Source organism: Trichogramma pretiosum, unplaced genomic scaffold, assembly GCF_000599845.2.
Source record: "Trichogramma pretiosum strain Unisexual culture from Peru unplaced genomic scaffold, Tpre_2.0 scaffold55, whole genome shotgun sequence".
NCBI classification, from domain to species: Eukaryota; Metazoa; Arthropoda; class Insecta; order Hymenoptera; family Trichogrammatidae; genus Trichogramma; species Trichogramma pretiosum.
Window position 1 is genome coordinate 1,002,209 of NW_019641617.1, and position 25,271 is coordinate 1,027,479.

At 41.3% G+C, this 25,271-nt stretch overlaps 4 protein-coding genes across 8 annotated transcripts in view; 3 read left to right on the forward strand and 1 right to left on the reverse strand.

The window, feature by feature from the left end:
• Positions 1 to 408: 408 nt before the first annotated feature.
• Positions 409 to 1,099, forward strand: LOC106651698 (cx9C motif-containing protein 4). Of its 2 annotated transcripts, XM_014370339.2 has the most exons (4): positions 409 to 576; positions 646 to 711; positions 784 to 920; positions 1,007 to 1,099. In XM_014370339.2, the coding sequence occupies exons 2-4, from the start codon at positions 654 to 656 to the stop codon at positions 1,022 to 1,024; spliced, it is 213 nt and encodes a 70-aa protein (XP_014225825.1). In that variant the 5' UTR covers positions 409 to 576; positions 646 to 653; the 3' UTR covers positions 1,025 to 1,099. The 2 variants fall into 2 exon arrangements, with proteins under 2 accessions (XP_014225825.1, XP_014225823.1); XM_014370337.2 differs by having other exon boundaries at positions 409 to 711.
• Positions 1,100 to 1,273: 174 nt separating this feature from the next.
• Positions 1,274 to 1,512, forward strand: LOC106651699 (NADH dehydrogenase [ubiquinone] 1 alpha subcomplex assembly factor 8). The gene has a single exon (XM_014370340.2). It carries the CDS (start codon positions 1,299 to 1,301, stop codon positions 1,494 to 1,496), a length of 198 nt encoding a protein of 65 aa, XP_014225826.1. The 5' UTR covers positions 1,274 to 1,298; the 3' UTR covers positions 1,497 to 1,512.
• On the forward strand, positions 1,503 to 2,825 carry LOC106651697 (GPI mannosyltransferase 1). The gene has a single exon (XM_014370336.2). The coding sequence runs from the start codon at positions 1,514 to 1,516 to the stop codon at positions 2,735 to 2,737; it is 1,224 nt and encodes a 407-aa protein (XP_014225822.1). The 5' UTR covers positions 1,503 to 1,513; the 3' UTR covers positions 2,738 to 2,825.
• A 7,752-nt stretch (positions 2,826 to 10,577) lies between these two features.
• LOC106651272 (irregular chiasm C-roughest protein-like) overlaps positions 10,578 to 25,271 on the reverse strand; it is a 105,418-nt gene continuing 90,724 nt past the window's right edge. The window contains exons 4-13 of one of the 4 annotated variants that reach the window (XM_023458747.1): positions 21,570 to 21,770; positions 19,399 to 19,526; positions 18,134 to 18,285; positions 16,347 to 16,657; positions 15,498 to 15,738; positions 14,161 to 14,307; positions 13,830 to 14,080; positions 12,705 to 12,958; positions 11,773 to 11,905; positions 10,578 to 10,750 (exon numbers count right to left, since the gene is read on the reverse strand). In XM_023458747.1, the coding sequence (XP_023314515.1) occupies positions 10,625 to 10,750; positions 11,773 to 11,905; positions 12,705 to 12,958; positions 13,830 to 14,080; positions 14,161 to 14,307; positions 15,498 to 15,738; positions 16,347 to 16,657; positions 18,134 to 18,285; positions 19,399 to 19,526; positions 21,570 to 21,770 (1,944 nt within the window). In that variant the 3' untranslated portion in view covers positions 10,578 to 10,624. Of the gene's footprint in view, positions 10,751 to 10,795; positions 10,868 to 11,772; positions 11,906 to 12,704; positions 12,959 to 13,829; positions 14,081 to 14,160; positions 14,320 to 15,497; positions 15,739 to 16,346; positions 16,658 to 18,133; positions 18,286 to 19,398; positions 19,527 to 21,569; positions 21,771 to 25,271 lie in introns of those variants that run through there. The other 3 variants (XM_023458748.1, XM_023458746.1, XM_023458749.1) reach the window with 3 other exon arrangements.

The following is a 25,271-nucleotide window of genomic DNA, read 5'->3' on the forward strand; positions in this document are numbered from 1 at the left end:
TTACGTGTACATTCATAATGTGACTGACAATGCCATTCACACTATTCATTAGTTTTGTCAATACAATCCGCCCGTCACGACTTCGAATTTTTCTCGTTTACGTAACTGCTAGTGCCATCTCTTGAGCGAAATTTTACCACCAAAATCGATAAATTAATTATTTATCAATTTATTTTCTATTTATTTAAAAACAGAAAATATAATTATAAAATACGTCATAAACTGTTGCATTTTATAATCATTCAACATTTTTATTGAAACGTACCTTTTTAAGCAAATTTTTCTTTGTTACCAACCAAAGTTAGCGATACAGCGCGCGGCGTCGGTGGCGTCGGTGACGGCTTCGTATGTGTCGACAAGTTACCAAGTGTTACCAGTCATTGAGAAATTATCATCAAAGGTTAACATTATTGCGTGACCGATTACTGTTAATTCAACATTTGATCATCGAACTCGCTTTTTTAGTTATCGATAAGATTGTATTGTGCGGCGATTGGATATAGCAGCCGGTACAACGATAAAAAATACTGCTAGAAACTTTTCTCCTTCATTCTTACTGTAGCTGATTGCGGCGAAGTAAGTAAACTACTTGATAGAGTTGTCAATTATTTCAACAAATGAGTCATGTTAATTGTTGAATTTTAGTCATCTGAATGACAACCCAAGACCCTTGCAAAAAGTTAGCTTGCAAACTTCAAAAGTGTTTACAAGGTTAGTATATTGCCCTTAAGTTTATACATTTCACATTTAACCTAACTCATATTGTTTATCTTTTATATTAAGAGAATGTTTATCAGTCATCTAGATGCGAGGCTGTTATTGAAGAACTGAGACAGTGTTGTATAAAAATCTCATCTAAATCTGTGGTTTGTGAAGGTATCGATACATCCAAACCCTATGAACATAAAACCGTAGATTATGTAAGTTTGGTAGAATTCCAATAAGATATCTTTTTATACCACACCTATGTGATTGGTTATTGAATGTGCTTATCTTTTCTTTGCAGAAGGAAGTAATGAAATAGATTATGAAGCCTGTTACGACAACACTGAGGCCTAAGAGAAAACCAGTTTTAAGAGAAAGATCTTTTATATATCGTTACCCTACAGCTGTTATAACCATTGGAACCTTATTTTTTACTTCGTTTGTGTGGGGTCCAATCATTTATTCACTAACGCACACTGAAGAGGAAGTAAATGCGTTGAAGTCAAATTTCTCAGCATTTAGACTCCCTGAATCCCAACAACCTAAAAGGCAAAAACGAGTAGCAAGAGTAGACACTGTAGAAGAATAAAATTATGGAATCTGTTAAACGGTCCAAAGAACGAATGAAAAAATTTCCCATATTGGTTGCACAATGTCATAAACAGGGATCAGCATATGCAGCATGTGTGATTAGCAAACGCAATTTAAAAAAAGATGATTGCATAAAGGAATTTGAAAGCTTTAGAAATTGTCTTGCGAAAGCAGCTGTTCAACACAATACCAAAATATAATAATACCAAAGTTCAAAATGAGTAAACAAGCTGTAATGGGTGTTAGCACAAAAGCTCCAAAAGTAGTAGCTAAAAAGAAAACTGCCCAGCCTAATGGTATTGTGTCAGTACAAATTCATTGCGTAATTGCATTTCTATTGAGACTCATTCTCATCACTTACTCAAACTATCATGATAAATATTTTAAAGTTCCATACACCGATGTGGATTATAAAGTATATACAGATGCAGCACGGTATATTACCAAAGGACAATCTCCATATGATCGTCATACTTATCGATATACACCATTACTTGCCTTGTTAATGACACCAAACATTTACATTCATCAAGATTGTGGCAAAGTTTTTTTCTCAGTTGTAGATATATTGGTAGCCAAGATAATGAGGAAACTTTTAATTAGACAAAATTTCAAGCAACAAACAGCCAATTTATGTGCTCTGCTGTGGTTGTACAATCCATTAGCAGTAGTCATATCAACTAGAGGAAATGCAGATTCACTTGCAGTTTATTTGGTTTTATGGACTTTGTATTTATTGCAAAGCGATCATATAGTCATGGCAGGAATTGTTCATGGATTATCTATTCATTTCAGACTCTATCCCTTGGCTTTCAGTCTAGTAATGTATATTTATCTCCAAGAAAAGAACTTATTTTTACCAAATAAAAAACAGCTTAAATTGATTGTGCCATGTGCACTTACTTTACTCGATTTGACAGCTATTTTCTATGGGCTATATGGTAAGAAGTTTTTAGATGAAAGTTTTATTTACCATTTAGTCAGGAAAGATGTGAGGCATAATTTTTCAGTTTTCTTTTATATGCTGTATCTTTCAGCAAACGAAGGTCCTTCTTTGGTACAAAAATTTCTCACATTTCTACCTCAAGTTTCAATATTGGTAGCTCTAGCTTTTCGTTACTCGACTAAAGAAAAGTTACCGTTTGCATTTTTTACCCAAGCGATAACGATGGTAACATTTAATCCTGTCATGACTTCCCAGTACTTTTTCTGGTTTCTATCTTTGCTTCCCATATGTTTGCCATATTTAAAAATGAGTCTCATGAGAACAATTACATTATTGGTTACTTGGATTCTCAGTCAAAGTTTGTGGTTGTATGCTGCATATTTATTGGAATTCAAGGGAATCGATTCCTTTGACCACATTTGGATTTCTGGGATTGTATTTTTTATTGTAAATATCAAGATTCTTATTGATTTGATCAATTGTTATAAATTGTAATTATTTACAATGTACCAAGTTGTAATAAAATGTTAGTAATGAGTGTAATTCATAGGAAATAAAGTAAAACTTGATGTATTTCAATTCATCTGATATTTCTTTTTCTTTTAATATTTCTAGTACACATAAAATAAATTTGAAATGATTATTTATAGTGTTGATGAATTCAAAGCCAAAAATTAGAGATTTTTAAAAACTTTTATTGAAAAACTCGAAAATTATGTTTATTTACAACAAATGAGCTTGTCACTACAAAGTCAATAATTCGCAAAGACGTTTGATATAGGTTTATTTTTTTTTGTTGCCTTTCACTTTTATATTTATATATAATTTATTTTATTAAACTTCGCAGGAATATAAAATTCTTATGTACATATAGCATTTTTGTTTGTTTGTGTGTTTTTCAAAGTAGTCGTAGATTTTTATTTTCAAGAAGTGTATGATCTTTTTATTATATATTTATAGAACAATCACGAACAATGTGCAACGCGGCAATAGGATCACTTTTACACCATATTAATATACATGTATTTAATCGTTACTTTTCACGCATCTACAGCTTTTCGAAATTTCTATTGCACAGACCTCACGCACAGCAGAAAAAAACACATCGTATATGAGTTATATTGCGCCTACGTACATCAACTCTTATCGTATTTTATGCCTCTTTTCAAACTATATTTACACAATGAAGTGAGAAAAAAAAGAAGAACAAATTTCTTGAACCGTACATATTTCATCCTCATTGTCGCAAAGATTAACCTACATTATTTCTTCGAAAAAAGAAGAAATATAAAAGCGATTCTATATGAACTCGTTTTTCTTTACACTGTCATTAGTGTCGTAGCCGCTTTAATGCATTTATATGCATACATGTAGAGTCCGAGAGCGGCATTGGCGCAGTTCCGCGCGCTCCTAATTTATGCGCTCTGCATATTCTCAATTATACAATCGGCATGTCAGCTTTGTAACTTTCATAAATATCTATATATGCACGGTTGTGTATGTTTCGATACATGATACATTCACATGTGCTTACACGCAGAAAAATCGCCAAATACATGCATAGGTACACATATGTCGTTGGTATGATACAGCATCGCAAATGATGCGTATTTACTCGGATGATATGGAAAATAGTCTTGTAAACAAATACATCCTTTTTTCACCTTTATTAAAAAAGATGAAAGTAATTTGTCTAACAAGCAATTCGAAGACATGAGGATTGAGTAAAAAGTCAAAAGTTACTTTTTTTTCTATTTTGTGCTTGACTTACTTTGCACATAATCAAGGTTGAGTATGCGATAGTGTCGGAGACTTCTTTCGTCTAACCATTCCGACTGGATATGAGTTTTGAATGTACAATGACCCGCAGTATATAGTGTACGTATATGAAAAAAAGACAAGCTCTTTTTTTTCTTATAATCTCAAGCCAAATCGATAATTTTATTTCGTATCAAGCTATAGCGTTTTTTCGCGTAGTCGAGCGAAGAAGTGTATAGTTTGTGGAAAGAGTGAATATAAATTCAAAAAAAATTTATCGTACGGTTCGTAAAAGCATTTACGTTCAAGTGAGACTTGGAAGAAAATTATTAAAAGTTCGAAATTGAAGTTTTGTCGTCAGCTTTAGTGTTGAAGAAATTTCGAATTTTATACTTGATTGGAATAATTAATGCTCGCGCTTTTTTCGATAAGTATCATTTGACTTTTTTGTTGTTTGTACATCTTATTGATATTTATATTTTTTGGCTTATAAATGCTCGTAAGTATATAGTATTGACTCTTCATTTTCAAAACGCGATTAATGCCTTTATAATGTAAAAAAACAAATGATAAGGATGTATAAGACAAAAACAATGAATTTATAATCCAATAGAAGTATGGCAGGATTTAATAAAATAAAAATATAATGATAATAATGATAATAACAGATTTCATACATTATTTTTCGCTTGGAAAATATTTAAAATAAATATCGCTATTACTTCGGCTTAAGGTAATAAAATATTGATAAAAAGTTTTTTTAATCTACAAATGTCACGTAATACAAATCGCTATGATATAATGATGTATAATAATGATATCGTGGCTCGCTTAGGCTCGCAATGAAAAAATATACAAAAAGGCACGTAATTATAATATGCGTTGATATGATAATGTACCCACTCATACAGTTACATTTAAATCGTCAAAAGGATAAGATATCATGGAAAAAGTAAGCTTTGTTTTAAATTAAAATGAGTTAATGGAAATCGGTGTACTGTTTGTTGCTAACCTGAAATTATGACAAAATTGAAGCGAATTTAATTTTTTCGTAGATAACATCACATGAGTACAAAATAAAATTATAAAGATTGTATAAAATTAAATAATAAATATATTAATAATTACAATAATAATTATGTATTCCTAATGAACTTGAATTGATAATTTTCTTTGGCAACAAAAAGATTTTTCATTCAAACTTTCCGCTAAAAATGACAGTCTTCTCAGCAGAAGGCTCGAATGAGATATTTATAATGAGATTCCTAATAATAAGTAGAATTTTTAGGGATAGAAAAATTTTTACGGGTATCGACAAAGCAGATTTGACGACTTATTTCTTTTTAGGCGATATAAGTATGAAATAAGCTTTCATCTCTCATTGGCACACTGTCACTTATAAATGTAAAAAGAGAGAATCAAAGATAGCTCGATATAATATATACTTTTTGTTTGACATTTTTGTCGTTAGACTTTTTTTTTGCAATAAACTTACAATTGAAAACTGGAAGTATTCGATATAAATTTTATACGCAGTCGCAAGTTTGCTTTGTTATATTTTTCTTCGGCAAACGTACGATAAAGTTTTTTTTTCAAGAAATCGTCGCACAAAAAAGCACCCATTTGTAATTTTTTCAGCTGTACATTGCACAAAGTTAGAAAATGTTTTTCTCTCTCTCTCTCTTTCTCTCTCTCTCTCTCTCTCTCTCTCTCTAAATTGCTCTACAGGCACACATTTACAAGATAATCATTTGCTTGTCTTCATAGCTTCAGAGAAGGGACAGCAATATTTAAAACTTCTTGCTTGCTTTCATATAAATATTTATATTTAAATATTATTTTAATAAAAATCAACCGTAAAATTTTTTCAAAACTTTTGTGCAAAAGATTTGATGTCTTTGTTCAAAACGGAGATCTTGCTACTTTAAAATTCACGCTACTTTGATCTTCATTTTGCGTAATCGTACTTATTTACATTAAAAAATTAAGTTACTCTTCGTAATACCGATAATGAGAGAAATTAAAGTATTTTTACAATCGCTTTTATATATTTATACATAGGCTAGTTGAATTACAATAATTTACACATTCTCAATTACGAAAATTGACGCATTTTTTCCGCAAGTTTAGATAGTTTCATCGTTCCATGTTTATTTTGATAATGTTTATTTATGAGATAACAGGGGTTGAGAACAGTCTTTTTAATATGTAATTCAAATCGTTCTTAAATGCAATCACGTAGGTCAAGTTATGTACTTAAATTGTCATTTCAGCATAAAATATGATTTATCAGTCGTAAATTATTCGTCATTCAGTATGCGTAAAAGTACATAAATGAGAAGAGAAGTTTAGATTATTCAAGTTTTTTTCTAAGAAAATGTTTTTAAATCTCAAGCGAATGCATGTCGTTATTTCCAGAGAAAAATTCATGAAGAGAAAAGGCTAAAGTTATTTCCAAACATTTTAGCTTTGAGTTCTAAATTCTAGTGCGTATTAGACTCTGTAAAAATCGTCTCTGGGTCATATAAATTTTTAGTGTACACTCTTGAAGAGTTTTTCAATAAAAGGGCAAATAATTTCAGCTAGTATCAGTTTTGTTAGAACGACTTTTTTAAGCATTGTAAATATTATTTCTTAACTTCTCCGAAAAACACTGATGAAACCAGAGTTTAATTTGATTAATGAATTTCCACATTATCACAGTTCACGTATAATTTGGTTAATTAAATTATTTCAAATGTATTCATCATTATTAAATATTTGATCAAAAAGGGGAATAAAAGTTTATTTCTTTTGACATTGAACGAGCGAATTCAAGGTACTAGTTAATATTGCCCTTACAAGTTGATAATACTGTAAAAATTGAACGAGCCCCGTTTTCCTCTTGCGATTGCAAGGAATTGTTGCGTAAATGATACTTCAATTGAATTCATCATTTTTATCTCACATTTTGCAGAAAAAAAATGAAATGAAATAAAATAAAGTAAAAAAATAATCGCTCGCGCTGCATCTCTTCCCCTCTCACGAGTGCGCACGGCGTCAGCTAAGCGACACGCGCGTATATCGCGAAACAACATCATTATATTCTAGTTTTTTACATCAACTTTTCTCTTTCACTCTGCATACATACGCACGTGTGCACTTGCTTCCTTTTACATCGGAGCTCCAAGTGAGGGAGAGAGCGAGGGAGAGAGAAAGAGTAAAAAACGACGAGTCGGGGCTTTCAAACTCGTTACGAGTACAGGAGTACGGAATTTTAGTAAAGAGAAATGCGTACGTATGATTTTTCAACCTTTTTTTCGACCGTTATACGTTGCACGTATGTATATATATATATATATATACATATATGTACGCATACTTGTCCGACTTTTGTGTTGCTAAAAAAAAGGGTACTGAGTTATTTTCACGTTGACGTCGAGTTCCGCATCTTACGCTACCGGATTAGAAGACATTCGTTTACCTTTCCGTGAACTAGAGAGTTCTTTTTTAATAGGCGCATCAATATTACCGTAAAACATTCCTTAACTAGGATTACGCGTCAATTCACAGGTTGTTTATCAAAATGTCTGCGCTAACTATATCATTAATTTTGTTTTACATTCAGACTATCAACTTTTTTTTAACTCTACCATTTCCCAGTCGGGGCTTTCAGTTATGCAATACAATCGACTTGCAAGAGCAATATTCAGCTATTAACTTCGATCGCGTGGCTTTTCTCTTTTCTCTAAATAATTGATAAATATTCTGTTACGTTATCAATATCAATTATTTTCACTTTTCAGTATTTTCCTTCGTATACATGTATTTTTTTCTCGACCTATACTCGCGTCTATTATTCACCGCACCAATTCATATAAAAAAACCCTATTCATCGTTACTCCGTCCAAAGAATAGCAGCGATATGATTCTACCATAAATTTTATATTCCTTGAATGGCGTGCAATGAAGCTATCATCTTTACACACGCGCGATGAAGACTGACTTGAAATTTTTTTATGTAAAAAATCGAAGGGGTTAGACCGATGTACTTTTTTTACCAAAACATTTATTGCTGAATATACTGCGATAGCCGTTGAATTTCAAAGATAAGTTTAATTAGATGACTTTCTTAAGCTACTTCTCTGATACAATTTAGATAAATTGATTAATATCTGAAACAATGTACAAAAATTGACAATCTAACATGGAGGCAGGAGTGGAAACTTAGTCGCGGAATATTTTGGATTGATCGTAATGTAAAAAATATAAATATTTACAGAAAAGCAGTTGCATACACCGAGTCAGGAGCATTATTTGCTTTATTTCAATTACAAAATTTGCTTGTTTGTATGTACACACATCCGCTCACTCTCAAACATGCCAAATAGAAACGTGATATTTAGATTACAATCTGAACCGCATATTCTTGTCAATATTTTGATAATATACAGTAACATGTATAACTCTAAGTTTTTAATTATTGACAACAAAAGTAATTTCATTTCGCTCTCTAAGTTTAAAATATTTGTACAACTAACGACTTTCATAATATCTATAATTTATAATACATAACTCGCTATTTCCAACTTTAATTTTTAACAAAATCTCATATATAATAATATTTGTGACATCGGGGCTAGAATGATTCTTTAAATAAAACTTTGATTCTTTCATTGGTCATAAATTTTATCTCGTAAATCAAAAAAATTTTAAATTCCTATAAATTACTTTAATATTGAATGCAAATACGTCGTGTAAGAGGAAAACTTTTCCTTTGCACAAAGTAAAATTTGAAAAATAAGAAAGTACAGATGAGAATCATCCCCGCCCCATTTCATGTCAATACCACAATACTTTTTTAGTTTTTTCTTTTTTTTATTATCATTTAGTCCGCGAAGTACCGCGCTTTTCAGAGGCCAAGTGGAAACTTGCTCCGGATCATCCGCACAATGGTTCCGGCACTGAAGCTACTGAGATTATCTCCTCCCTGTTCATTATTCATTAATCTTTTATTATTCGATTAAATCGTGGACGAAAATTAAGTATACATTTCAATACGCTAAAATATGCAGGAGAAAAAGATAAGGACTTGATCAAAATCCGTAGCTCATTGATTTTTCCAAGAGAAGTATTTTGTGCGTTTACAACTTCTTTCAACATGCCTTACGTATACATGTCTTTAATCGATGGTACTTTGGTAGGAGACTATTTGTGTGCGGCCGACCGCATCTTGACATGTACTACTTGAAAGCGCCAATTCGTACATTTTTTTCTTCACTCGCAAACGATTACAGAATCTAATTAACATTTAAAAATTGGTCAACTAATCACACTCACACGTTCTCGTATATATATATTTTATGTATATATTTATATAGCCGGAAATTGCACAATCATCAACACGATGCGGTCGTCATCCTTATGTACAATATATTATTTACATTTTAAATCCTTAAAAACGCAATATGTGCGAAGTCCAACAGAAATAAGAGATATATTTCACGTAAAACCTCTCGCCAACACTTTTAAGCTGCAACAACGTATTAGATCTATACGTACTATGTTATCGTTTATTATAGTTATTAGTATTACTTATCAACAAGATCTTAACGAGTTAAAAAGAGTAGGTCGATTAGAGATTGTCAATTATGAACCGTACCGCGCGCGTATGTGTTTAGACTTAATGGATTTATTTCGCAAAAAATCAGCTTGTTTTTTTACTCTCAGTTCCAAGTGGATAATATTTATAATATGTATACTCATCCTGACCTGAATACTCTCGGTCCTGTACAAGCGCCAAGCTCCGCGGGAGCGCTGCCGATCGTGCATAATTCGTGCATTATTCACATTATATATTTATACGTATATAATATAATTTATATTTATATACTTTCTATATAGTAGGTTGGAAAAGCCGCGCTGAGCTTGCTCTCTCGCTTCGATACACGCGCACATCGAAAATACATAATCACGCTAAAAACCACAATCTATTCGAAAAAAAATACTCATATGTATAATAAATATCGTGTTATTTATATATGTACAAGTCTCTGTGTTAAAAATTATAACGTTCGCCTGACGAGCTTTTACGCGAATGAAAAGAGCAACCGCACTGGGCCTTGGACGACGCACTGCGACGAGCCAACATCAGAGCCACGGCTGCTGCTGCTGATCCCGATGGCGATACTGCTGTGGGTAGTACTGTTGATTATAGTACAGGATGCGGGGACAGCAGGACTGGTCGAGACTGGCCGCGGGGATATTGGACAGCGAGTCCCAGACGGCGTCGTCGCTGCGCTTCCGCACGAGCTTGCGGTGCTGGCAGCTGGACTTGCGCAGCTGGTGCAGTATCAACTGCACCTGGCCGAGAGCTTCGGCGTTGCGCGCCGTCGAGCGCCTCAGCTGCTGCAGCAGAAGCTCGATCTCGGCCGCGCGCCTCTTGAGCACGGCCGTGCGCGCCGCGTCCTCCTCCTGTTGCTTTCTCCTCAGCTGTTTCTGGGCGTTCTCGTTGTAGCAGTACAAGTCGACGACGTCGTCGCCGTAGTTGTCGTAGTCGTAGTCGTAGTCGAGTCGTCGACGGCGTTGCTGCTGCTGGATTATCGCGTAGCGGCTCTACTTTGGCTGGGCACTGTGAAGCCGACCTCATACGTGCGTCCCCGGCTGCTTACTCGTGAGGGCCGCCGTCCGCTTGACCATGGCCACGCCGCCGTTGGGCCCGCCGGTGATGTAGTGCGCCGCTGACAGGGGCGACTGTACGTACAATAACGACTGCGTGTTAAACGTGCGGGATTCTGTTTCGTGTTCTGGGAGGTGCGTCGTGCTTGTGTGTATGTGCGGATAACTTCACATGAACGTAATTTCTAAAAAATTTCGCTTCGTGGGCTTCTGAAAACGTCATGCAATATACATTTATATTTACGTGGGCTTTGGCGAGACGATCGATTTACGTGACTATTCATGCTTGCGCATGCCGTCCCGTACATGTACTACTATATACCACGCACGTGCATAAAACACAAAACTCCGGCCAGCGCGCGAGTATTAACAAGCTCGATTTATTATTTAAAAGCAAAACGCAATAGACAAACAACTGCTGCCGGGCTGTTCGACAGCGGCAACGGCCAGTAACATACACGAGAGAAAGAGAACGAATCGAAACAATGCGTTTCCGAGCGTTGAATACTTAATTAATCATTTGCTACAAGCTTTTTTTTCAGCCGGTTGCAGGCAGCAATAAACCCGCACTTAAAATGTCCCGCCGCGGTGAGTTGAAATTAATAGGAAAAAATTATAATTCACTCATTTTTAAATCGATATGTACGTGCCCAAGCTTCATTCAAAATTTATTGATTGTCAAAAATGTAAACAACGATAGAACTACAATAACTACAAAAAACAGAAACAAACAAAAGACAAACAATACAGCCCAAAAGCTCAACAAAAAAATTGCTCCATTCGCTTTTTTCGGATGCATTACGCGTCGCACGCGCCTGGTTGTATTTTCAAAAGATTTGCTGGTATTATGCAAGCAGCTAATAGTAAAATGAACAAAAAAGTACGAGAAAAAAAATTTAAAAAAGCGCGTGCACATACACACAAACAGTCCGCGAAAGTGTAGATAATAATTGATGAAGAAAAAAAAGGTTGTGTAACTGTATGTGTGTGTGTGTGCGTATACAGCAAAGCTCTATTATGTAGAAGCATGTATAAGAAACATATACGCTGCACATGGATGATTGTGTGCGTGTGTGGATGTGTGTGCTTTTGTAAGTCTATGTTGTTGAAATTACCTGAGGTCCAGCTCCGCCGTTGAGTGCATTCAGGTTATTCATGCGCATAGCCGGGGTATAGGGCGGTGGCGCCGGCGTGACTGCCGGTATCGCTGTATGTGGCGCGTGTCGCAGCTGTTCAGCCGCTGACATTCTGAAAACGGAAAATGCACGCCACATTCGTGAATAGAGACAAACGAAGCCAGCGAGAGAGCGAGAGAGAGAGAGAGAGAGAGAGAAAACGCGCATTCGCTCGCGATACACACACTGCAAGTCTACAACACATTCGATCGCTATGGCTGCAGTAGCGAGTGTTTTTTTTCTTCTTCGCGTTCGCGCTGCAGTGGTTCTTTCATCAACCGAAAAATCCCGAGAAATACACTGATGACGATTGCTATTTCGCGTGTAATGCACGTGCATTAATAATCTCGCGTTGCAGCGAGTTCCGTTGTTTTTCGCTCTCTTTTTTTTCTGCCCGTCCCCCGTCCTCTTTTTCACTCGTTATTATTGGCCCCGAATGCTAATGACTTGTAAACGGGTGCTACGCTGGAAAACGCGCCCCGCGTACGCGCGTGTGTATACGTACGTTTTCAGCCCCCTCGGTCTATTTTTACGCTCGATGATTTTGCGAAAAAACAAAAAGAGGAAAAAAAAATACAGCAAGAAAGGGAGCGAACGAGAAAAATAATTGATTTATTAATGCAGTTGCGCGTGTGCATGGCGCGTAGTGCATTGCACCGCGAGCGCGAGTCGAATTTCGAATTGTAAATTGGCAAGCGCGTGAATCGAGCAATCCGCAGCGCAGGGGCGAACCTACGCGCGTACAATACCAAGTTACTCGCTCGATCGTCATATTCGAGAGCGACGTTCCGCGAATCGGATATGAAACGCGTGCTACGTAGACGTAGAGCAACAAAGACAGATATTGCGTATGGAGAGTATGGCGTTCTTACCTGAGATAAGGATTGCCGTAATTAGCCGAGTATCTGGGATCGATACTGGGCGTGCCCTGGGGCGAGTTCGGCGCCAAATTAGCCGAGCTGAGATTGATCTTCTTGGTGCTGTTGTGCAAGCCCTGATGCGTGATGGCGAGTCTGCTGAGGGACTCGCGCGACGCCCCCATGCTCGGCGCCACTTGGCTCTGGGGCGGCATGTAGTCGCGCGAATAATCCAGGTAAGACACGTAGCCGTTGTTGTTGCTGCCGTCCTGCACAGGCCAAACACAAAGCTCGTGATTATCGCCAAGGAAATGATGCTGCTGCTGCTGCTGCTGCTGCTGCTGTTGCTGTTGCAGCTGATGCTGTTGATGGCTCTGATGATGATGAAGAATGCACGGCACGAGCGGCGACGCGCGCGCGCACACGCATATAGGATCGCATTAGAGACGTGTTTATATGTCGTACAATATGGGCTGGAGCGCGCTAGGTAGGTAGGTAGGTAGGTAGGTAGCGCGGCGCGTCGTTACTCGGCTCGGTGCTTTGCGAGACATTTTGATGAAGCTATACATACGTAGGTGTACGTACATGGCTAGAGGACGCGTATATAGCAGCAGCACGTTCATCATCGCGTCGTGTGCGTGTGCAGGTAGCTAAGCTCGTTTGCTTCAATATTACAAACGTGCGCCGCGCGCAAGCAAGCCTACGACAAGATGATGACACAAAGTTAACCGTTCGAAATTGCCAACGCGCGCGCAACGAGAGATAGAGATGGAGCATATTCGAATTTCATAAAGCTCGGCAGCAGCTCTCTGGCTGGCGCCGCTGCAGGCGCACACACGAAACACCCCAGCAGCAGCAGCACGTAGGGCTGCACAGGCCTTTATTAGAATTACAAATGACGATCGACGCGCACACCACTATCCGAATGACGACGAGGATCCAGCCCAACGACCGAGTAATTTATTGCAAATCCGAAAAGTCCGTTAGCCCCCCTCCCCTCCGACGGATTTGAAAGGCTAATCGCCGGCTTCGGCGCGGCGAGTGTCAACAAATAGCCTTCCCCGATCCTGAATCGCTTCTATCATCGTATACAGACTATAATATAAACTATATGTATATAAGATCTTTGGAGGTACTTACGTGGCTCTTTGGCGGGAAGGAGGGCTCGGTGTACTCGGCGCTGTAGCGGAAGCCGCCGATGGGATTGGGCACGGGCCCGGCGAGAGCCAGAGACGTCATGCCACGCGTCGAGCCCTCGCCCTCGCTGTCGAGGGCCGTCACGCTCTCGGCGTTGCTCACGCTCGAGCCCGCTCTTATGTCGGCTTTCACGTCCGACAGATTGCTGCTGCGGTCGCTCTCGCGATATCGGTCCCCGTTCGACTCCGTTTCGCCTGCAATCATTGTACATTATCGGTGATCGAGTGAGCTTTTTCTTCCTAAATGTATAGTTGGCTGGAATGTATGTACTTACGCATATCGGGCACGTGGGCCTGGGCGGCTTTGGGCGGCGGTTGCTTGCTGCTGCGGTCTCGGCAGTGCATGATCAGCACGACGATGACGCCGATCATGACGAGACAGACCACGAGGCCGCCGACGATGAGGATGAGCTGCCAGTTAACTGGAATCAAAGCTGATCATGACGCTTCGTTTAATAACGTTTAGTGCACTCAAGAGAGAAATAAAGCGTGATGATGAACAAGAGAGATATGAGAACACCGCGTACGTGCAGGTATCTATACTTCTCATCGTTGTTCCCTACTATACTATTCACTCATCGATTACATAATATATACACGCGTGATTTCGCAACGATTTTCGACGTCGACACAAACGCGCGCCCACATAAAGATTTTACACATAATCAGTGGTATTTTCCTGCAGAAGTCTGTGCGGAAATGCATGTCTATAGATATGGGAAATAATTTGATATCGCGCGTATATGTACGTCTGTGGCTCTGGTATGATATATAGAGAGAAAGCCGTGCATCAGAGATATGTAATGAAATTCGTTGTATGGAATAGAATATTACGCTAAAATTCCGAAATTCATTTCATCGCCGTTGCCGCAAAATAAATTGAGCCACGGCACCGATCTAATTACAACGCGCTCGGCCTGATGCGAGAAGAAATATATGCGTTTTCACGATCGTTCGCGTTTCTATATTTGTAAGCGCGATAAAAAGAGGATCATAATCTCGTTACAACCGTACAATAAACCAGCTCCATTACGTTGAGCAAATATGAGATAGAGAGACACACACAGAGGCAGAGAGAATAATAAAAAAAAGTGAGGAGTGATGAAAGATCAACAGCGCTAATAAAAAGTCAATTCGACGCGAGGACATCTTCGTGCGAGCACGGGGGGATGTACAAGAAAAAACCGTGTCTCGGGTCGATCGTCGCGTTTTCTTTTAATTAAATTCGCGCCAAGTGCAATTTCTCCGATATATACATACATAAAAGCTGCGCTCTCAAGAGCCAAGAGCTACATGACGCGCGCTATAGACTTTTTCGCGCGCGCGCCATCGCTAGAGCCCCGAGATTTATCAAGCGTAAAATTAAAAATAAACATCGGGGCAGCGTTGGCGGTGACGCCCCAGCGCGGCGATGGCGGCGGCTCTCTTCCAATACCCATAATGAAGGATCGATTTTCTAAGGTCCGATGTCGGGGGCAAAAATACGACTCGACAAATTATGTATAGAAGAGATGTTTTATATATATAATATTATATGTATATAGGTGCAGCGATCAGCAGAGGACGTGCAAGAACCGTCTCGTATAATAGTCGTGCAGCTGGATAAACTTACCGTGAGTCGTGAGCTTGATTATGGCCGAGTCGTTGCCATAGGCGTTGCGGACCGTGCAATTGTAATCGCCGAAATAGATCGAGGCTGGATCCAACAGAGTCAGCGTACTGACTACTCGTTCCGGCTCGTACTCCTCGTGCCTGTAGAAGGGCGTATTGTTCGAGGAAAAATTCAGCTCCCTGCCGGCGAAATTCCAGATGACCGAGTCGGCTTTGGGCACCGATATGGCGATGCATTGAACCTGCAGCACACACATGACGCTCCAATTATTTACTTTGTTTCAATGCAATCTTTTTTTCTCTCTCTCTTTTTTTTTTTTTTTTTTTGTTCCTTCTCTCAAGCTCGACCCAGAGAGCTTGTAAAAAGCTTTAATTGCACGATTCCGTGTACGTGTCATATACGTACGTGTACTTGTGGGCTTGTATACGTATATTCTCCGGCGTGCAGCCCGAATAAGAGCAATTTAAGACTATTTGTCAAGGGAGGTCACTCTCTTTTCAGGGAGCAAAACGCTCGTCGCGGCCCCACCGAGCTTTTAAAGACAATTTAGCCTGGCTATAATTAACGATCAGTCGGCCAACTTCTCGCTGAACTGGTCTTTAATAGCCCTAAATAGGCCATCGCAGGACGCGCTGGCTTGCATCTTTTTTTTGTGCTTTGGCTTTTGATTTTTAGAGCTTAAAACCGATAAGAGTCGCTCGATGCTGCGACAGTGATTAGCTCCGAAACAATTTTTCGTCATTTCGTCGACAAGTCGATCGACGTAGAAATCTTTTGTTCGAGCTTGTTCATTTATTCCCTCGAATCACTCGTGAATACAGTGCTAAACAATGGTAGTGTATATCTAACCTTGACGAGTCCCTCGTCGGGAACGTACTGCGTCCTCTGCGAGACGATGGTCGGAGGCGCCCTGATGAAGATGTTGGCCGAGCCGGTGAGCTCGGGGAAGCCCGGCACCCTGGCGTGGCAGTAGTAACGCCCGGCGGTCTCGGGCCTGACGATCACACTGACGTTCGACGACGTAGCCATTACCCTGTTGTTGTCCTCGAAGGTCCAGTAAACGTCGGGCTGTGGATTGCCGTCGACGTCGCACTGCAAAACTTCGGTCGCCCCGTAGTGCGACTGCACCGAGACGGGCGAGTGCCGGAATTGTGGTCCATCTGAGCGCATTAAATATGGAAAAAAGAAGCAAAAAAAAAACAGGGTTGAATAAAAAAGTCGTGGTGCATAATTAACTCGTTTGCTCTTTTCCTGTCCTGCATTCGCGAAACCAAATGTCCTCGAAAGCATTCCGCATGCGCATCACGAGATAGAACTCGATGCTGTTACATCTTTTTGCAATGAATAGGGCAAGAGTGTGTCGTTCCGGATTTTGTCCTCGTCTCTTTCTCTCGTTGCGGGTATTCAGCGGAGCGCGCGCATTCGAATAGCAAATGAAGCGACCAGTTGCCATAGTGTTGCGCGCTCGGCAGTGCGCGCGCGGAATGAAGTACACAGCGACGCGAAACAGGGTCTTTCATTCGCATTTGCGCCCTGGCAAATGGATTTTTAACCGTGGTTTAATGGATTATCATTTATATAGATGCCTCGCGCGCTCGCAGTTATATCTACTCTCGCGGAATTGACCATTAATTTTATTAGCACTTTTCGAGGCTCTTCCTCTCTATCTCTCTGTGTATACGCACGACGACGCCCGCGTATTACATATACATGTGTTTACGGACACGCGCGTATCTAGTTCAAGTGTGCATACAGGCTGCATCGGCCGGCGCGTCGATATATGTATATAGACGTAGCTTTATTTGATATCGTAATATTACCATGTAGATAGCTGGGCATGCGGAGCGCTGCAGCATAACTATGCGCGTCGATACTTGTTTGTACGCGAGGGCCGCATTCAATCAGCAGCATCAGCAGCACGCCGAGAGGATTTGTACAAATGATCATCTCGCGCGCGTGCCCGATGACGCCCGCACACGCAATCTCGGCCAAATAATTTCCTATCGGAGGTAGAATCGACGAGAGTTAGCCCGAGAGAGCTGAGAGCCCCGTGCTGTGCTCGCGCCCGATTGAGTATAGTATACGTGTGTACGCGCGGCCGCTAATACGTAGCAAAATATATTAGTCGTGCGCCATCTGTTAATTATTCATCAAAATCCAATGATGCACGAGCAGTGGAGGGAGGAGCGCATTGTTGTTATTATAATTGCAGCGCGGCTCAACAACACAATAACGCAACGCAGCGACTTTAATTATAACGTTGTGCGTAGGGCCGTGATCGAATACGCGCGTACGTACGTATGTGTGTGCGCGCGCGAGTGTGTGGGTGGCGTGCTCGGGCCGCCTATATAAGTGTGCGGCGGTGCTAATGTTTGTTTGGCTGACCGCAGTTATTCCTCTTTGCGCGCGCGCTGCAGCACGCGCGCCCTTCTGCAAATGTAATATACGCCGGGCGCCTCGCTCTAAGGAAGATAAATCGCGCGCGGCGCAGCACGGCTTATCGCGTGAGCATTAACGCAGCCGCGTGTAATTTTCATTGATTTCTCTGCGCGGCTGCATATTATATTGCATATATATATATAGAGCTAACGAGTAGTAATGTAGATGTTGTGCAATTTATGCAGAGTTATACTCACAGGTGACGTCGAGCGTCTTGGTCTCCTCGCTCTTGCCGACGTCGTTGGTCACCTCGCACTTGACGATGGCGTCGTGGTAGTCGCGCGTCACGTTGTGGATCACCATCTCCGTCGTGAAGTCCCCGACGACTTGTTTGTCGTTGATGAACCATCTGTTGCGACGAAATGAAATCAAATTGCCGGCCATTAGTTGGGCATATATAGAAGGAAAAACTCGGTTTACGTTTACTGTACATATCCCGCGACATAAGCTAAATAAATCACCTGCTAAATTGTTCGCATAAACGTGACATATACTTTGCAGTTTATATGCGCGAGCCAGTCGAAAAAAAATAGGAAAAAAAATGAAAAAGGAAAAAATGCCGCAGTCACGAGAACGAGCGAACGAAAGTTATTAACGATAAGCGCGACTGTTGCAGCGTATGTGCAGTGCGGTGCGGTGCAGCTGCGGCTGCTACTGCTCAAGGATAATCAGTGTCGCGCGATGAAATCACAATAACAGCAGCACGCCCTTTTCGCATGAATCAGCTCGCGCCCGAGAGAGAGAGAGAGTTGCGTGCCGACTAGATAAGATACGCAAATATCGGCATATTTACACTCGTACGCCTCCGTCGCTGCAGGCTGTATGTGTAGTAGTAGTAGTAGCAGTAGTTGCACCAGTGGCAGCACCAGCAGCAGCGCCAGTTATAGCACCAGCAGCAGCGGTGCAGCGAGCCGCAACCGTTTGGTTAAATAAATAACGAAAAGCAAAAAGAAAAAAAAAATAGCTTCCGTTGCAGCGAGACTATATATACGCGAATATAGAGTCCGAGCGGTGGTGCGGTGCGATCGATATAGCGAATGTAAAATTAGTATTTAACGGCCCGCCACCAACAACGCGCGCACCATTACTAGACGAATCGTTTATAGCTCGAGCTCTAGCCGCGCGCAGTAATTTTATTACATCGACGCGTGCGCATTTGGAAAAAAGCTCCGAGGCGAAATATTTCCTCGGAAGCGCGCGCAAACGAATAAAATTAACGAGATTTTCAATTGGCTTGCGTGCCGTTGGATGATCAATAGCTCTGATAAATGAAGCGTCCGATACGCTCGCTCGAGTGCTCGTTTGTTCGGGGCTTCTCTCTGTGCAGCCTCGCGAGAGACCTGGAGCAGCACGTATGCTCCGTCAGTCTTGCAGGATATCTGTATGCTTAGAAAAAAAACAGCAGAAAAAAAAGAAGAAAGAAAGAAAAGAAGAAAAAACAAGAGAAAAAAGTCGGACTTACTTGTACTCCATTTTCGGTGGATTGGCTTCTGTACGACACTTGAATCGTAGTTCCGATCCTTCTCGTATCCTCTCGTTCACTCCGAGACCCGGATGAATCTTCAACGAAACCTTTGGCGCGTAACGGACCTGCGCACAAGAATACAAAGTAGAATACCAACTCACTCTCTTCTCTTCTCTGTACGTAAGCCATAACCCGCGCGCGCGCTACAGCAATAGCCCAGGCTTTTATTTTATTTCTCGACTCTTTTTTCCTTCCCTATTCTTCCATATAAATACGCCATTCTGTACATACACACACTTGTGTGTGTGCAATGGACGTGTGTGTGTTTTGCACACAGAGCGCGCAGAGCTAAACAAGCCCTTCCCCCCGAAAGAAAGACGAGCTTTTTTAACGCGTGTGTTTGGGTCAACCTACGGGCTGCGCGCAGCACTGCCTGCCCTGACTACTCCGCCAGCAGCCTGACTGCTGCCACTGACGCGCTCGGGGAAACTTCGGTAAACAGACTAGGCTACGAGGGAGCTCTATATAGCGCAGAGAGCGAGTGGCTACGAGACAGAGAAAGAGAGACTTCGCTCTATTTCCTGCGCCACGCCGTATATAAAGGGAAAATCTTGAATTCGGCGCGAGCGGGCATGCAAATCGCTCGCGGATAGAAAAAAATAAAAGAAAAAATAGCGCGCGTGTGTGCACGCGTAATGAAGATTTCGAGGAGCGCGTGGGGGGCGTACTGTACTGTACTGTGTATGCCGAGCCAGGCCCGCCTTTTTTTTGCCTCTATTTTACGGCTGGCTCTGCTTCTTTTTTTTTGCTATTTCGCTCCGTAGCTCCATCGAATAGGGGGTGAAGCGAGTCGGCTTATTATTAGTCGAGTAGTTTTCATTGCTCGAGTTTACGTAACTGCGCCAAATACACGCGTAGTACGCGCGTAAATAGGACCATAGCTGCAGCAGCAGCAATACACGCGTGTTCCGGGCTGCTTTGTAATTGAATAACAGTTGTTGTTGGATTCGGCGCGCGATAGTTTCCCATGCCGTATAGTGTGTACGCAGACCGAGTGCGTTCAGACTCGTCTCGAGGGACTATAGTTGGCTGCTACACCGCGGGCCGGATCGACCAGATATAGATTTTAGCCGTTTCTGATTCTCCGCTGGCAAATGCGCGAAATTAAAATCGTTGTTTGATTAAGTGTTGCGTACACGTAAACGCCATTTTTCAACGAAATTCGATTACTTTAACGGGCGGCCGGCTATATGCATGCCTGAATTGCATGGCTTGCTGCGCGCTGCAGTGTGCAGCGAGTGCACAACGAAGGAGAGCGACCAATGAGAGTCGCGCGCTGACATGGCGTATACACGCGTATACTCGGCTCGCAGGACGAGCGCAATTTTTATGATATGCACATAAAGCGCAAACACACCAAGTCCGTTGAAATATTTTTGCAGGAATGAATTTATCAAACACTACGCGGAGTTGGGGCTGCAGCAACAGTAGCAGCAGCCATGCACGAGCACGCGCACGCTTCATTTTTACATTTTAATAGTGTACGTGCGCCGTATGATTATTAATTGTTTTGGCTCTTTTTTTTTCATCACCCACCTCTCCTTTTACCTGTTTTTTGTTTTTTTACTTTTCATGTATATCGACGCGGTTTTTTGTTTCACTGTGCGAGAGAAACCGAGTATACACGTGCAAAATTTGTTCGATTGCTTTAATTTAGCCGGGGAGGTATGAAATTTTTTCGAGAGAGCCATGTATCGCGTTAAACGCGTACCACGTATATAATCAAGCAAAACAGCGAAACGTCAAAATGCGAAACGCGCAAAATCATCACTGCCCTTTGTTCTAATTAATATGGCGCAAAATTTGCTTTAACCCAGCTGGCAATCATCGACGTGTACTCGCACACAATATTATATATGACGAGTAAAAGAGAGAAGATTCACGTGCGCTCGCGCGTGTGTGCATATATATACTACCTGCCACACATGCATGTATAAGGTTTATTAGCTCCCAGCGCTGGGTAGTAAAACGGGAGGAGGGTAAGGGAGAAAGGGTTGGTTAGTACGTGGGCTAGGCTATAGGCTACGTGTTATATGTATAAGCTGCGCTGGATGGGAGGGAGGGAGGACGAGGTAGCGCATAGCATGCACACGCAAAGTAGTATTTACCTCGACGAGCAGCTTGGCATTCTGCGGCGTACGATCAGCCGCATTCTGACTCTGACAAGTGAAGGTGGTGTTATCGTGCTCCTTGCGCGGCGTCACCGTCAGGATCGATTTGACCGTGTATAAAGGCCCGTCCTCGTGCTGCAAGTGCTGGGTCTCGATGCCTTCCTGCAGTACCGTGCCCAGGCCGTCGATCCACGTTATCTGCAACGAATTCAAGTTAAAAACATTATTAGATTTATTTTTCATCTTTTACAATAATGATTGCGATTGAATTTTTCATATTTTAGCGAATGATTGGCTAACTTTTTTATCAACGTAATTGGTTAAACGAGCACAGTGCAGACGTCCAACAAAATGAAATTTTTGCCGTACTCTTTGCCTGTGATTCATTTACAAATGAGCGGGCTCGATTTATATTTCAACAACGAATTCGCGAGCTCATCGCCAGCTCTGGCAGTGGTCGCTGCACCGAGCGCGGGCTTTTGTTAAAAAAACAAAAGGCAGTTGATCAAGCGTGCCGTGAGCGGTAAAAAAAAAAACGAGAAAAAAAAGAAAAAAATAGCTCGTGGCTGCTCTTATTCCAAGTTGCGCGAAGGCAATTGCTCTAAAGCACTTTTCACGCGATGCTGCTGTAGCGATCGGAAATCTCTCGCTGGCCAACAACGCAGCCTATGTATGCTGTGGCACATATACGTGCGGCCACTACACAACTCACTCTCGTGCTGCTGACTGCAGGGTGTTTGAACGCGAGTGTGTGTGTGGGCGGGTGATTATTAGTTCTATCGAGGATCGAAACAGGGAGACGGGGGGTTGGCTTGAATTCAGCGCGTCAGGAATTATTCTGGCCGAGCAGCGGCGTTATTACAACTGTGCAGTGCACGCGCAGCGATCGCAAGCGTATAATAAACGTAGCTGAGTGGAAAACGTAAGCGACTGTTGCCCGCGAGTTAATGTGATTATGCTCGACGTATATGTATACGTGTGCCTATACGTAAAAGATCGTATAAAAGAAATATCGCGTCTTGGATATGTGTCGAAATCACGTGAGCTTTGCCTTGATCTTCATTTATTCGTATCGCGCGGGCATATATATAGTATATAAACTGCAATGGTACAAATGCTCGCGTACTACTCGTAAAATGTGTACTTGGTACTTGTGGAGAATCGTTGCTACACTGCCACTCGAGAAGTAATAAAGAATGATCCATACATCGTTATATCTACGCCAGGCATATAAGTACTCATTTTTTTCTCTCTCTCTCTTTTTTACTCTTTTCCTTTCTGCGCATCTAAACTTTGGCGTTCCCTTTTGTACGCAGTACGTTATACGTTCTACCGCGTTCAGTTATTTCTCCCGCGCAGTCGTTTTCTCTATCTGCTTGCGCGCGCGCGTGGCGCGTGGAGTAGATGGAAAGATTCCGAGGATACTTGCTTATAATTCACGAGTGCATACATTTATTTATAAATACTCGCTGGTATTTTCTTATTCCCTCGTTTCGAGCAGTAGCACAGCGGCAAACTGTAGAGCATCTCCGCGCCCTTATATATATCTGGCGTGCGCGCAAGTATACGCCTTGCGCGAGACTCGATACCGCACACACACACAGACACACACATGTACAAACACAACATCGCGATGTACACTTACGGCAACAATCCGATGAGAACTGGGGAATGCACACAAAAAAAGCTCAGACACGCACTGCACGCGAATGCATTATATATATGAGCACTTTCTCGGCTAGATGCATCTATTTATATGTATATAAACAAAATAACATTATGCAGGCGTCTCTGTTGGAGTGAGAGAGAAAAATATATATACATTACATAATGCTCGTATTGTAGTTTCCTCTCTCTCTCAGCTAAAGCTTTGGATAACACCCTGGATCGAGGGTTATATATACGTGCTCCAAACGCTTTTGTGGAATTTCGCGAATTTCCGCCTCGCGAACGAGCTGTACGTATCTATATGCGAGTATATGTGTGTGTTTATATGTGTGTGTGTGGGCACTGTGCAGGTTGGCTCTTTCACTCTCTTGTGCTCTTATAAAAGTGCATTATAGGAAAAAGCTACTTGACCAGAATAACGTCGCGCGCTCTCTTTCTCTCGAATACGTATATAGACGCCAACACATTCAAACTTACTCACATACTCACATAAACAACCAGACAGACAGAGACAGAGGCAACCTTTTCGCTTAGTACAGTTATTCTGATACTTGTGCATATATACAGACTATCTCAGTCGTATTTATTCTATCCGTATATGTATATAGTGGGGCAAAAGCGTTGGAGCCAGAACTCAGGTGGAGAATGCGAATGCAGCACCGCTACAAGAGAAAGAGAGGAAGGCCAGAGAGAAAGCACGAGGAAAGGATGATATGCAGAATATGCACGAAAATCATATTATAAAAGTAAGAGACGCTGAGAATAATACTACTCTCAAGTGCTCTTTTCGAATATATTACGAGCTAGAGCAAGAGAGGCAGAGAGAGAGAGAGAGAGAGAGAGAGAGAAAGAGAAAGACAGGGAGTGAGCTTTTGGCCAGCTCGCGTAAACAAGGAGAAATAATTATCAATGCAATAAATGTATGTCGCTGTACGGAAAACGATTATTCTATCTTGTGGCTTTAACTTAGTAGTGGTAAGTAGTACGGGCGTACGAGAAAATTTTAATAAGCTTAAATAAAGCTGCAAAGTCATCGCGCTTATTTCGTACATTATATTGTGATCTTTTCATTATGATCGTATATAAATAGTACACATTTTCCAGATCTACACACCCCGCGTTTATATGCGCGATTGAAACTTTCTGCCGCTTGTATACTATACCGGCTATTTGGGCAATTCGATGATGATGCCAGCGCTGCTGCTATACTGCCGCTGTTGCCGCTGCTATTACTGCAAGCTCACGCATACGAATTTAATGCCTCTCGCTCACTCTCTCTCTCTTTATGGCTTGTTGGGCAATGCTCCGACGAGCGATGAAAATTAGCTTGAAACCCCCCGCCTGCTCTCCCCTTTCATTGAGTAATTCCATAATGTGGCTATCGCGTTACTTGCTTAATTAGTGCTACTGTTGCTACTGCGCACTGCGCACTGCATATCTTCCGCACGTTGCGAGCTTAATTTTATTATAACTTCGTTGCTGCTGCCGGCGCTGCCGCTGCCCCTGCTGTGCCCGATGCACCATTGTTGTGCCTCGAACCACAACAACGCACCGAATAACAGTTGTAATGCCATACGGGAACGATGATCGCTCGAGTACCAATTTGAGTGAGTGAAAATGACGATGACTAGACGTGCCATTTGCTCCGCCGCGAGCTTTTCGCGCCTGGCGACGCAGAAGCTTCCGTGTAATTTGCCTCGCGTGTTTTATTCTCTTCGCAAGCTCGGAATGCATTTCCAATGACAGACATCGCGATGATATTCAAGTTTAAGGTTGTCGTTTTTTTCTCAATAGGTCGAATTCATATCTATTTCTGATGCGTCGTTTATTCATTCAATTGTTCTCTCGTTATTTTTTTGCAAGTGACATTCATTTATATCAAGATCTCAACAACACAGTTGAAAATTTTTTCCTTCAAAACCGTGTTCGGACTTATGGAACTATTATCACTTTGCCAATTTATTAATGTCTATATTTCACTCTACGTAAAATTGAAATTTTTTTTCAACGATGCATTTCTTGCTGATTGCG

Coding starts and splice junctions, on each gene's coding strand:
- LOC106651698 (XM_014370337.2), top strand. CDS start 654: ATGACAACCCAAGACCCTTGCAAAAAGTTAGCTTGCAAACTTCAAAAG. Junction 712..783: donor ACTTCAAAAGTGTTTACAAG/GTTAGTATATTG, acceptor TTTTATATTAAG/AGAATGTTTATCAGTCATCT.
- LOC106651699 (XM_014370340.2), top strand. CDS start 1,299: ATGGAATCTGTTAAACGGTCCAAAGAACGAATGAAAAAATTTCCCATA.
- LOC106651697 (XM_014370336.2), top strand. CDS start 1,514: ATGAGTAAACAAGCTGTAATGGGTGTTAGCACAAAAGCTCCAAAAGTA.